This window comes from Ruditapes philippinarum, unplaced genomic scaffold, assembly GCF_026571515.1.
Source record: "Ruditapes philippinarum isolate M1 unplaced genomic scaffold, ASM2657151v2 ctg3322_1_1_1_1, whole genome shotgun sequence".
NCBI lineage: Eukaryota > Metazoa > Mollusca > Bivalvia > Venerida > Veneridae > Ruditapes > Ruditapes philippinarum.
The window spans coordinates 122,989-136,221 of NW_026859142.1; the positions used below are offsets into that span (position 1 = coordinate 122,989).

Consider the following 13,233-nt stretch of genomic DNA (forward strand, 5'->3'; position numbering starts at 1 on the left):
TAACAAAAATAATTTGTTTCTACATGTTATCATATTTTTGACGCTAAACGCCTAAACGTTTTTCGCGCTTTTTATGCGTGTTCCGTTATGACGTCGCTTCCGGTAATTTTATTATGTTTTGCACTGATGAAGGCATATAGCCGAAACGTATGCAATAACTTATTACTGAATGTTCGTGTTTATGTTTCTATCATTTAATCGATAGTCGGACCAACGTATTTTGTGGTGATTTTTTCATCCTGTTCGATAAGTGTAGCCACTAATTTATGTTTTTTCTTTAATAGCTTGTTAGTCCTGCCTCCAAAATGTCTTGGTAAAGCATGGGCAAGTGTAACTTTCCACTGTGAGAGTTTTGTGTTTGTGATTCCAGTGTCGCTGGAATGAACCAAATTACTTGTATATTGTCATGCATCCAGGACACTCGATAGGCTTGTTAGGCCAAAAAAGGCCTTTGTTGAGCGGTACATTCCCTACTTTCATCCCTATCAGCCAAAATTACATCAGCCATTCTGAAGATGATAGGAATCATTTATATGTATTTAGTAATACATTCAATATGGAAATTAGATAAAACTTTCATATATTAAACATCCAGCTTGAAATCTTTTATTTTATTGTTTTCGACGTGTTTTGCCTTCTAAATTCCCTATTGATTCATGAAACATAACTCTTAGAAATCCTGAAATTAATGTATTTACTCCAAAATATATTTGTTGCATATCGTGGACAATATAAAATTTCAAGGACTTATCCCATTGTTAAAAACTTATTTCGAGGAACTGACTTGGAAGGGCATGTGCAGGACTGCAGAAAGAGCTCATTTTCTTTTATGTTGCCAACATAATGGCCACCACAGTCATGTTGTGCACACAAAATCCATTTAAAGATAACAAATTCAAAATATTACAATTTCCGTTTTCTTAGATAATTAATACAATTACAATTTTAAATATTTATCTAATTTACGATACCAAACAATGGAAATAAATACACACGTATTGCAAACAAATACAACAACCTGCATCTGGACAATACAAATTTTCAGAGATAAATTATGCAATATACAACACGAAAATAATTTCTTTTGTTCTATGCAATAGTCAATCCGTGTCAAATTAAGTTACAATATATATGTATTTTAATTTAACATTGTAAAATACAATTATATATGCAAAAGGTTGTTGTTGGTTTTTTGTTTTTTTTTCGCTTGCGGAAAAAAAACTTACTCACAATGCGAAAAAACAAAAAACATCGAGCTTGTCCCATTTTCCCCATTTACATCTGATACACGATACATGTGCGTAGCAAAAAAATAGTTCTTAAGTATTTCTAACTAAATACAATGTTGTTTTGTGAATGTTTAGCTTTGTATGGATCTGTTTCTCAACACCATTATGTAGGAAACAAGACGATAAACAAATTACTACTTTATACACTGTTTGAAATGCTTGTAAACAAAGTGTAGGGATATTTCTCTAAATTTAGCTGTTTATGCAAATGAGGAGCCGTTCGGAAGTTTCCGCCAAACATCGGAAGATTTCCCGCGCTTTACGGGCATGTGACTACCAGATAGCGTGGGTATTCTGACACCAAAAAAATAACTCTGAATTACTTTCAGCGATTTCCATATTACCAATAAGTAAAACTACGATAGAATCATTTTTTCTCTTTTATGACTGATTAATTTGTGTAATTTTTTTTCTATATATTATGCACTTACGCATGAATATATAGTATTTCATCACTGCGTAAGAATCGGAAATAGTTCCAGACCCTGAGAAAGACGCCATTTTATGCAAGACCGGAGCGGAAAACAACAGAATATTTTTACGGTAATTTAGTGTTTTATTAGTTTTCTGAATGTTGTATTATTTTTCGCTATTATATTAATGTTTTTGTAGCAGTGTATGTGAATTTATACTGTTTTTGTTGTTTTCAAAACCATTTATTAACGTTTTTGTTTAAAAGTCTGTGAATTTTCGCGAGGAATGATTTTCTTCATGCTTAGAAGACTTGTAGATCTAGTGGAATAGACAATCTATGTTAAATTAGAAGTAATATATTTCAGATAATTCTGTATGATTACTGTGTGAAACCCTTTTTTTCGTACGTTCTCTTGCGAGTTCATCATCCGGTTTATTTCAGTCACTTTATTGCGAGCATATCCGGGATAATTCAACATGTATGGTCTCTTGCATTACCGGAAGTAGACCCTGTTAGTACACATTGAATACCTATCAATAATTTATGTGCATTTTCACATAATTTTATTTCTGTGTGAAAAAGTCTTCATTGTTTTCTGTGAAAGAAAATAGTTCCTTGTATAGTAGAACTTTGATTAAATTTGACATTTCCAACTATGGAGACATCTTTGACGCTTTACTTTGAATTTTATTGAGCAAAGATATATTTTTAGGGGAACAGCGCTTAAATTCTTCGTGAAGATATTTAATGCGGCTGCTTATTTCTCAGACTGGTCTTGCGACATTAAGCAATCTGCATCTTGCAAGGTTGAACAGTCCGCATTTTTTCTCTTGTAAGCGTGAATCGTTGAGAACAGTATGTTTCCAAAATTGTAGAACATTAAAAAAAACACATTCAAGATATTAAAAATGAGCGTAACTTGCTTGCAGCGGATGTTATTGGCTTTGTCGAGACAAAATTACAATCTCCATTATCTGAGGACTATGATATTGATGGATTCTACAATTTGTCATTTTCATTTGAAGAAGCGTCTCATGGAATAGCTGTTTATATAAAGAACAGTTTGAAATTTGATAAGTGCTTGTGCTATACATGCTTTAGCATTGAATGCCCTCTGTTATGCTGCAAAGACACTGTACTGGGGTTTGTTTATTGTCCTCCTGGATGTGCTACAGTCTCAAACATCTCGCAGTTCTTGCGCAGTCTGTTAGATGCTATAACTTCTCTATTCCATTTAACACAACAGAACATAATTTTGATTGGGGATTTCAATTATGATTATGAAGACAACAAACGTATTGCTAGGCTTTTTCAAGAAACTTTAGGCTGTGTCCAGCTGATAAATGTTGTCACTACTGACTATAACAGCTGTCTAGATCACATTTATGTTACATCAAATAGTAGTGTAGTTGGGTCTGGTACTTTAGAATCGTGCTATTCTGACCATAAACCAGTATTTATTGTATATGAATCATACTGTTAGTATTGAGACAGTAGAAAGATAATTTAATTGTTAGCATCAGGTAAATCTCGCTTACCTATTGCAGTTCTAATAAGAAAAGATTTATTTCAAACACAGATTCATAATACATGACGTCATAATTATGTATAAATATAACACTTTAAGAAAATATGTCTGGAATAAAGCCTTCATCAAGCAATAATACACTATATCATAATACGTAAAGTTCTGCCACTGTAAATCAGCATGAATTTTGAAAGCAGATTCTTTAGGTTACATTGACTATGGAGTTAAGAAAATATGTCTGGAATAAAGCCTTTATAAAGCAATAATACACTATATCATAATGCGTAAAGTTCTGCCACTGTAAATCAGCATGAATTTCGAAAGCAGATTCTTTAGTTTACATTGACTATGAAGTTCGAATCAAGATAACTTGAAGCTTAACCTAAAATTATTTGTTACAGAGTAAGGCTTTTTTAAGTCACCAAAATATATTTCACAAGCCTGATAAGTAACCTTTTTGTAAACTTCATGAATCTAGATGTCTTTACTCCTTAACAATTTTGCATTGAATATGTTGTATGTATATATGGTTTGTTAATAATATTTGTGCGTTTTCACTTGTTTCAGGAAGATGAACAGTCACAGAACCAGTACCCCAATGGGCAACAAGTTCAAGGGCAAGGTCGTTGTGAGGAAGCCCGTGTTTGAATATTCATCAAATGGAGAGGACAAGCAAAGCCTCGCGGTTGGCATATCAACGGGGGAGAAGCTGATGAAAGTCATCTGTTACAAGAGAGATGCATTTACGAAGCTTGTGGTGAATCAGGACGTGATCTTATACAACGTCATATCCAGGACAGAAAATGGGGTTGAAATTCTTGTTGTAACAAGCAAGAGCAAGGTGGGCATGACTGGTGGACTGTTTGTGCCCGAAGATCATCGGCGCTGTCTGGAGGATATGCTGAGTGACAGGGATGCAGAGGTTGTGCCTGTCACGACAGCACTTCAATCCCCGCCAAAACACAGGACCAGCATTGCTGGAAGGATTGTAAAGGTAGGTTAAATGTTTATATACCAATACTATATTCCTATATCATTGATAAATAAACTTGAATGGTAAAATTGATGAACCTTCTCGTTGAAAGCATTGCTTAATAACATATTAAATCACTCACAGTGATTTTTTACCCAAAATTTACAGCCTGTATTAGGCTGCTTCCAAATTCCAAAAACCCTCCATTTTCCCCAAAAATTGGTCAATTTTTCCCAAAACAGACGTCATTTTTCCCAATTGAAATGAGCTAGAAAAATTTAAAAGGCTACTGCAGAATTTCTGATGAAAATTGCCTTTCTTATTTGCTTAATTGATGAAATCTTAGTTAAATAGAATGAATTTCAACACTACATTTTGTTTTCATACGCTAAAACTTAAAAGAATTAAAGATTTAAGTTCATTTTTCCCAATTTAAGGTCTTATAACGCTTATTTTTCCCAATTCAAATGCCACAGGCTTTTCTCTGCATTTCTGAGATTCTGGCAGGTTGGGTGGTTTCGGCCTGGAATGCTGTTACACCAGAGGTTTCCTGAAATCACCTTTCCTGTTCAGCCTCATATAACCAAAACAGTGTTGGTGGGCAATAAAACCCAACTCTATCTTTCTATTTGGTTTCAGGAGGAAGAAACTGCAGAGCGCCTGGTCGCTGGCCGCTCAACGGCAATGAAGGAAATAACGATTGAGGATAGTTCTGGAAGAGCCAATGTCGCACTGTGGCGCAAGAGCACTGAGTACGAGATATGAAAAACAAGATCAACAAGGAAAGGCGGCGTTCAATGAACGCAACCCCCATATGACCCAGCAACAAGAACCAATGGCAAGGAGCCCGAGGCCCGCGTAGGTGACCATGTCAATGTCACCAACCTAGTGATTAATAACTATCGAGGCCAGGTTAGCCTTAGCGGCACTGGCCAGACACTTGTGAAGGTAGTTTAACAGTTTATCATTAATAATTTAATGATTAATTTTCTCATTAAAATTAATGTTGAATTGTTCAATTATTAACATGTCAATTATAGATATGCAGCCTGTCAAATTTGGCTTCTTTTTAAATGAGCTGAGCTATTCGGGCACCTTTTTATAAATTTTATTGAGAATCAGGTGCTCTTAGGGGATCAAACACATATTTGGCTAAGATTTAGGAGCCTCGTGCTAATATCAGTGGTGTAGAAATGTTTTTGGAGTAGCAAGTGTAATATTGTTGTTGTTAGTGATATAATGTTTACCAAACAGTGAATAACTTGCATACATGTGCAAACATTACGAAACATAAATTATGCATTCACTTATGTAACCCATGCTACATTACTAGGTTTCCGAAGCACCTGTTGAAGTGGAGTCAGTATCCGTAGAAGGTATAGATATAGAGGATGATTATGTAACCTTGTTCTTGGAGGACGACCGTGATCTGAAAGTCCCTGCTGGCTTGCTGGTGATTGCAATGAATGGACAACTGGTTTGTATATTTTTTTTGCTGCAAAAATGACAGTCAGATTGAATGTCGAGTAGCAGAAAGCTGAAACATTAAGGTAGCGCATTGAGTTTCAAAGTGGGTGGAGGGTGGTAATAAACATTACCTGAAAAGAAAGAGTTTCAGTTCCAAACCAAATATGCCTATGGTATATGCATATACGTATGTATAAGCAATATTATAGAACAGTATGGAAAGTTTACAAACACATTGAGTGAGCACATTATATATTCATTATATAGGAGCAAACTTTATCATTTCACCCGGAGAACACTTGGGAAGAGACTCTTGTTAAAATCTAATCTAAATTCCACACTATGAAGAAGTTACCTTTCAAATTTTATTTCTTCATTATGGTGAACTTGGAAATATCAAAAGTACTCATTATTGGATAGATTAACAACTAATTTTGCATCTACATTCTCTTAATAAGGGTTTGAACTAAGATGTTTTGGGAGTTGAAATATGTGAGTGTGTCATATTATATTTGTTTGTGAACCAGCAAAATTAGGTTTCAAAAAAGTAAAAATTTTCGTTTCACATTCAGCATATTCAAATATGAATGTTTTTCTCTCTCATGGGATACCTGATATTCACAAGAAATTAGGAATTTCAACAAAAAAAAATATAAATGATAAATTACGTACCCCACCCACATGAGAAGCCAATGCGCTACCTTAACATGTTTTGGCCGAGCTGCCTTCCAGGCATAAACTGTTTTATAAAAATCTGGCCATATATCAGCCAGATAAAATAGTTTTCGGTACCGTATGATTTGAATTTTCAGTTACTGCACCAGGTGACCAGTATAACATCCCACACTCATTATCTCTTGACTGCACTATATGCAAACTTTAAAGAATATAGCATTTGCTTATAAGCATTACCTTTAGAATTTTGTGCTTTTCATGATGCAACATTCTTTGCACATACAGCATAGCATAATGTATTTATTAGGTACTGATTTTTGCTGCATTTAATACCCAAATGGGTTTGGTCAATTTAATAACACTGCACAAATGCTCACCATGAGAGGTTGTGTCATATAGTAACAAGGGGCATGGAAAAAGGCGCAAGCGTATGCAGTCTTGTAACTCATTAACAATAACCAAATTACACAAAACCCTGCATTAAAAGTCTATTAAGCTGTCTCAATTTGTTACAGGTGGAGAGCCTGACTAGCAATGGTCCGGTAATGGCGAGAGTACACAGACAGGGGAGTGAAGTTAGCCAGATTGATTTAAATCCCGGTCAGTGACTTGTACAACAAAGTGATACGGAGTGAAACACCTAGTCATGATTGAACAACAGCTCGTGCTGCATTTGTGTGCAAATGTCCTAAGTTGAATATCCAATCACAAACGGTCATTATGGCCTGTTAAACATTTTGAAATACCATACCTGCTAACTTCTATCCGTAGATGGACATACATGGTATATTTGTCATTCTACACCAAAATGGGCTAAATTTAATGCCAGATTACGGTAAATTTCTGCAAGGTGCTGAACCTAGAAAGGGTTTTAGAAATGAATCGTTGTTATTATTTAAACATTTGAAATTTTCATGTGTGTACTTGAAACCTATGTCGTTTTTTGGATGAATAGTACAAAGGTCAAGGTCAGAAAGTAAAGTGAAAGAACTGTCCTCAAAAGGTCACTCTATGGCGGGCGCCAAGATCCCTCTGGGATCTCTTGTTTTTGGGTGCTAACGCAATGTACTCACATTTTAGGTTTCTTTTTAAGCAAACGCCGGCTTGCCCGCGCCAGGTTAAAATTGCCGCGGGCTAGTGATTTTTCAAAGAAGATAGCCTACCGGGCAAGTGAAGTTTTGTAGTTAAAATCCGAGATCAAAGATCTGACTGAACTTGTTACGTCATTGATGATGCGGTCACTCGTGCTGATATAAATTACCTAAAGACATTGAAAGTCTTCAGTGCATTTTACATTCTTACTGAAACTTTAAAAGAAATTTACTGGACAGGAGGGTAATCTCAGATAGGGATGTCATTGTTTAAAATTTTTGTGTCGATATATCTATGTACATATAAAGGCGATGATTCAATATATCAATTCACATGCGTAAATGTCACAGATTGTTGTATCTTCTTGTTTCTACCCAGTTCAGATAGCAGATGTTTCAGAAATATGTGTTCATTCCCATCGCAAACTAAGCATGGTACTCTGCTGACTGTTTGAATTTATTGTTTTGACACATGGGTAAGCATTTCAAAAGAATCGCCATAGAAATAAGTACTTTCATCATATCATGTGTGTTTGGAAAAACAATAATTTGCAATAACTAAATGTGATAGTAGCAAGTTTTAGTTTGTTCTAGTCATTACAATTACTATAATCATGAAAATCATTTCGATGTGTGAAAGTTTATAACTTTTGTCTATGAATCATTTTTGCCATGCGAGATTTGTTCTGTTGTAGTTAGGTATTGTTGCTATATATTGAGTGGTGATTCTGTTGTTAGATTTTGTAATTTTTTTCATATGTTATTTTGTAGGTGAAATAATGTGAAAGATTAGGCTGCAGTTTAAGTGACATTAGCCCACTATCCTACCGGATGGTTGGCTCATGAAGTCGCTTTTTGTCCGTGGTCCGTCCGTCTGTTAACAGTTCGCTTGTTATTGTTACTACTCAGAAACCACCGGGTGGGTTTTGACCAAACTTGGTCAGAATGTTTCCCTATTAGTCTAGTTGGTCCAAACATAAAATGGGGCTGATAAGTCAAGGTCACAGTGACCCAAAATATGTTAAAATCTAGTTGCCTATAACTTGAGATCTATATGTCCTAGAACTGTCAAACTTCAAAGGATGATGGACCTTTGCTCCTATAGAGAAATATTGTCTGGACTCGCTTCACATGTGTAATACCAAATGAATGACCCTTTTTCATTGCTCAGCAAAAAAGTCTGCATAGTACTATATATACTAAAGCAAGGGTGCAGGATTTTGCAAAGCTATCTTAGTTTTGTTTCATCATGTATGAAGAGTTGGGTACCGTTGGCAACCAAACTGTATGGCACCATTAACCGATACAAACAAAACAACGCAGTATACTTAGCTCATCTTGCTCATCTGTCACAAAGTGACAAGGTGAGCTTTGTGATAGCATGATGTCCGTCTGAGTGGGTGTGTCAACAATTTCTTCAAACAACATCTCCTAAACAAATAGTCAGAATTTGATCAAACTTTATTAGGACCTTCCTTGCATTAACCTGTACAAAAATTGTTCAAAGAATTGTATTCCATTGAGAACTCTGGTTGCCATGGCAACCGAAAGGAAAGAAACTTTTAAAGATCTTCTTCTATTGAACCATAACATCTAGAGCTTAGATATTTTGCTTGTAGCATTGTCTAGTGGACCTCTACCAAAATTGTTCAAATCATTCCCCTTGGGTCAAAATTGGCCCCGCCCTGGGGCTTAATAGTTAAAACATTTAGTTCTATAGAAAAAATTCTCCTTTCTAGGAAAGTATAAGACATATGGCTTTGATATTTGTACCACTTGTGCTACTTTGTTTGCGGAATTGAACTTTCACTTTTGATGACCTTCACCTTGTCCCAATGACCTACATCTGTATTTTTGAAGCTATGGCCTTCAAATTTGAACCACTTGAGATTTAATGACCTTAACCTTCACTCAGAGACCTACTTTACACTTTGAACGCTTTTGCCTTCTCATTTTGACTTAAGGTTGTAACACAGATACTTGCTGAGGTCAAGTTACTTAGGTGAGCGATCCAGGGCCATCATGGCCCTCTTGTTATCGATACTGATACCTTGAGTTTCATTACTGATACCTTGAGTTTCATTAAATAACAAATGAAAATTTGAATTCTTCATTGAAATGCACAATCGTGCTTCTGTAAATCTGTATATCAAAAATACACTGGCAAAATGTATTAGTATTAAATGAAAATAATGCAGTTTTAAACCATTACCATAACAATCTGAACAGACTGGCAAACTGAAATACTTTATTAAAAACAGACAGCTTCTCATGAGAAACTAGTTGAGACCAATTAGAATTAAATGAAAATAATGCAGTTTTAAACCATTACCAAAACAATCTGAACAGACTGGCAAACTGAAATACTTTATTAAAAACAGGCAGCTTCTCATGAGAAACTAGTTGAGACCAAAAATACTTGAGAAAGGTGATGGTACTTTGGCCAAACGGTATTAACTGATACTTTTTCAAGTGATTCTCGATTATACCAATACGATACCAAGTACCGGTACCCAACCCTTCATGTATGATGATGTACTTTGACATGTCAAAATCTCTCTGAACCTTGTGATCTCTATTAATGAATATTTTGTATTGATATTTTGTTTTAAATAAAACATGTTACTTTATATATTATGTTACTTGTATCTTTTACTTAACACTGTTTTGTATTAATATTTTTGTTTTAAAATAAAACATGTTACTTTAAATATTATGTTACTTGTATCTTTTACTTAACACTGTTTACCAAGCACAACATTTTGTCATGGAGATAATGAGTTTTGGTGTAGGAAATGCATAAAGACTGTCCAAACACCTAATCCTACAATCTTGTCTATTCTGGGTGTGAACTCGGGTGCAAAAGGCGATTACTGCCAAATAGTGCATTTGACTCTAATTCAAAAGTTCATAATATGTGGGGCATATAGATTTGCTGTTGTCCGTCGAACGTGTGCGTGCGTGTATCTCAATCAAGTTAGATAACTGACAAGATCCCATCATGCATGTCGAAGTTGTGGCCCGTGAAAAGGTCTGAAATGCCCATTTTGGCCTTTTTAGCACTATAGTCCTCCATTTATGTTTTTATTTGTACCAAACTTGCACGCAACCTACAGCAGCAATAGCTATTGCATTCTGTCTGACATCAGTTGGGTCTTGCTAAGAGAAAGCGGTCAAGAAATGCTTTTACTTTGTTTTAGGTTTTACGCCGCTTTCAACAATCCCCAAGCAATATCGTGGCGACCATTCCAATTCAAAACAACCACAATCTTAACAATTTCATACAATCGTGATTACCACAGTCAAAGATTCTGACACGATCTGACAGACAGGAAAAAGCCAAAACAAAGAATTGACATCGTCAGTAAGAAACCCCTAACAGTGTTTCGGGCTTTAATTGTTATCACTCTTGTTAGGGCCGGCTCCGCAGCGTTATAGGTCACGCCACGAATTTTAGCCTGTATACAACAAAATTGATTAAGCGGTCTATTCCAAAAAAAAAAAAAAAAAAAAAAATAGCAACTGGTTACCAGATTCCATTTGATCTGTGTCAGCTAGGCAGCTGTGCATCTGTCGACGAAATGTGCACATAGTGGTAGAATAATACTGTTATAACCTAAATGTCTTAATACATTCACTACTTGAGTGAAAAAAAAACATCAGTGCCTTTCAGCGCTTTTATTTTTCATATGATGTAATTGCATAAATGGAAATATAAACAATACACATAGGTGTAAAATAGAGTAAAATAAGAATCCCCAAAAAGAAGACTTAAAACAACGGCAAAATTGAAAATGTTGGCATGGCTCCGTTTGGATTGAGCCTGTTCAATGGACGGTACGGAAAGTGCAAGTTACCGTCCACGCCCCCTAGGCACGGCGTATGCATACTAGCTCATTTTAGAAAGTGTAAGGGATAGTAATACGATCCACATTACGATTGTTTAAAAACAAACAAAAGACATGATACATGTACACATGTTCTACCTCATTAAATAGGAATGAAATAATCATATGTAAGACAATAAAAGAGCGAATTTGTTGTTTTAAAAGAAAACTTTTGAATCATACCATTAAAGGTACGCCACGTGAAGGTATGGTCGAATGTCCACAAAAAAATAAATTTTCACAAACCCGATAATTTTTTGTTACCTGAAGTGTTAGGGACATTTAAAACTGAATCAGTGATACATTGATATGTGTTCTTTGGCTTGGCAATTGACATTAACGGCCGCCTGTCAATCAAGCTGGTAGGGTCTTACAGATAAGCCAATCGGCAATCAGTTTATCATTTTCACGCTAAGATATCTGAGAAGTCCGCCATTTTCCTTGGACAAGCTATGTTATAAGAACAATGGTGCAGCAGTTATTTATATTGAAATTTTGATTTTTTTTATTGTCAATTTAAAGCTATTAAAAACGGTATATCTAAATTACAAAATATATTCACATATTGACAAGATGGAGTCAGTTAGTTCATTTTACAAAAAACAAAAAATATCAATAACTTTCTATATATGAAGATGAATAAAGTTATATATAGCAGGTAGGAAGTTAAAACTGGCTATACAGACATTGCATAAACAAAGGAAAAAGTTTAAACAAATACTCTTTTCCTTCGCTATTCATTAGCAATTATGTATATTCATAATCACATAATATATTATAAGGTCTCAGTAATATCCAGAAGATATGACATTTTTGTTTATAACATATTGTTAGATAAAAATGCAGCAGTAGAAAAAAGTACTTGCAAATAAAATGAAAAAATATGCAATAAATATTTCAGGTGAAAATTATCCTAACCTAAATATTTCTATTAAGAGCTCATGAAATTAAGATTAAAGATTAAATATTCAAATACAATCTGCTTCAATAACTATCATAGTTCTGAATCAACGGTTTTTAATTTAAAGTTGAGGTATGGTATTATGTGAAATTTTATTTGAAGTGTATAATATTGCGTTTTATCAACGAAAATATCTTAATGTTACAAATAACATATACATGTACAACAAAAGTTACGCAAAGGGCAATTTTCCTCAATTTACACGGTAAGGGAATCCACGTGACTTTTACGGTTACGCGTAACACAGACAATATGGCGGCCTAAAAACCTCGCTTCACATGTGTTTTTAAGGTTAATTCTTTAATTATATCCCTTTTACTTACATACGAGAACCTGTTGCAGCCTATCGCAGAATTAAAGAATTGTTGCCGCCTATACGCTTAGTTTCCACTCCTGTGCTCAATAGATTTTACAAACACTCAAAAAAAATCAACAGAAATTTTTTCAATGTGAAACAATTATATTTCGGGTAACATTCACGCAAAATTTGTATTTTTTATGAATTTGATTAAATTACGTCGAGTTAGCAATGAGAAAATGTTCATAGAAATTTCTTTATTTGAAAAATGTAAATATTAGGCATGTTAAATGTTGACTGGTCATTTTCCTATTCCAAAACATGAGAGAAAAATGATTTGGGTAACTCCCACGCATACTTTTATTGTTGATAAACTCCCACGCAATATTTTATGGGCAGGCAATATCTATGCAGGTTATAGCCTAGATATTGATTGAACAAAATCATGATTGATGCATTTAGCTAAACGTTTTAAAAGAATTTTTGAATAATATTAAAATACCGCCAAAAAGGTCCTGGATAGAATAAAAGCCCCTATGGGATAGCAGAATACATAATCACGTGAATATATAAATGAAGTTTGAATATAGATTAATTAATCGCAGAAACTAAAATAAAGAAGTCCTCAAATATAAGAAGCGAGGTCGAA

The 13,233-nt window shown here is 34.6% G+C and overlaps 1 protein-coding gene across 1 annotated transcript; it reads left to right on the forward strand.

Moving 5' to 3' along the window:
• Positions 1-3,680: 3,680 nt before the first annotated feature.
• LOC132755396 (uncharacterized) lies at positions 3,681-4,970 on the forward strand. The gene is made up of 2 exons (XM_060746264.1): positions 3,681-4,226; positions 4,845-4,970. Exons 1-2 carry the CDS (start codon positions 3,804-3,806, stop codon positions 4,968-4,970), a joined length of 549 nt encoding a protein of 182 aa, XP_060602247.1. The 5' UTR covers positions 3,681-3,803.
• The last annotated feature ends 8,263 nt before the right edge of the window (positions 4,971-13,233 follow it).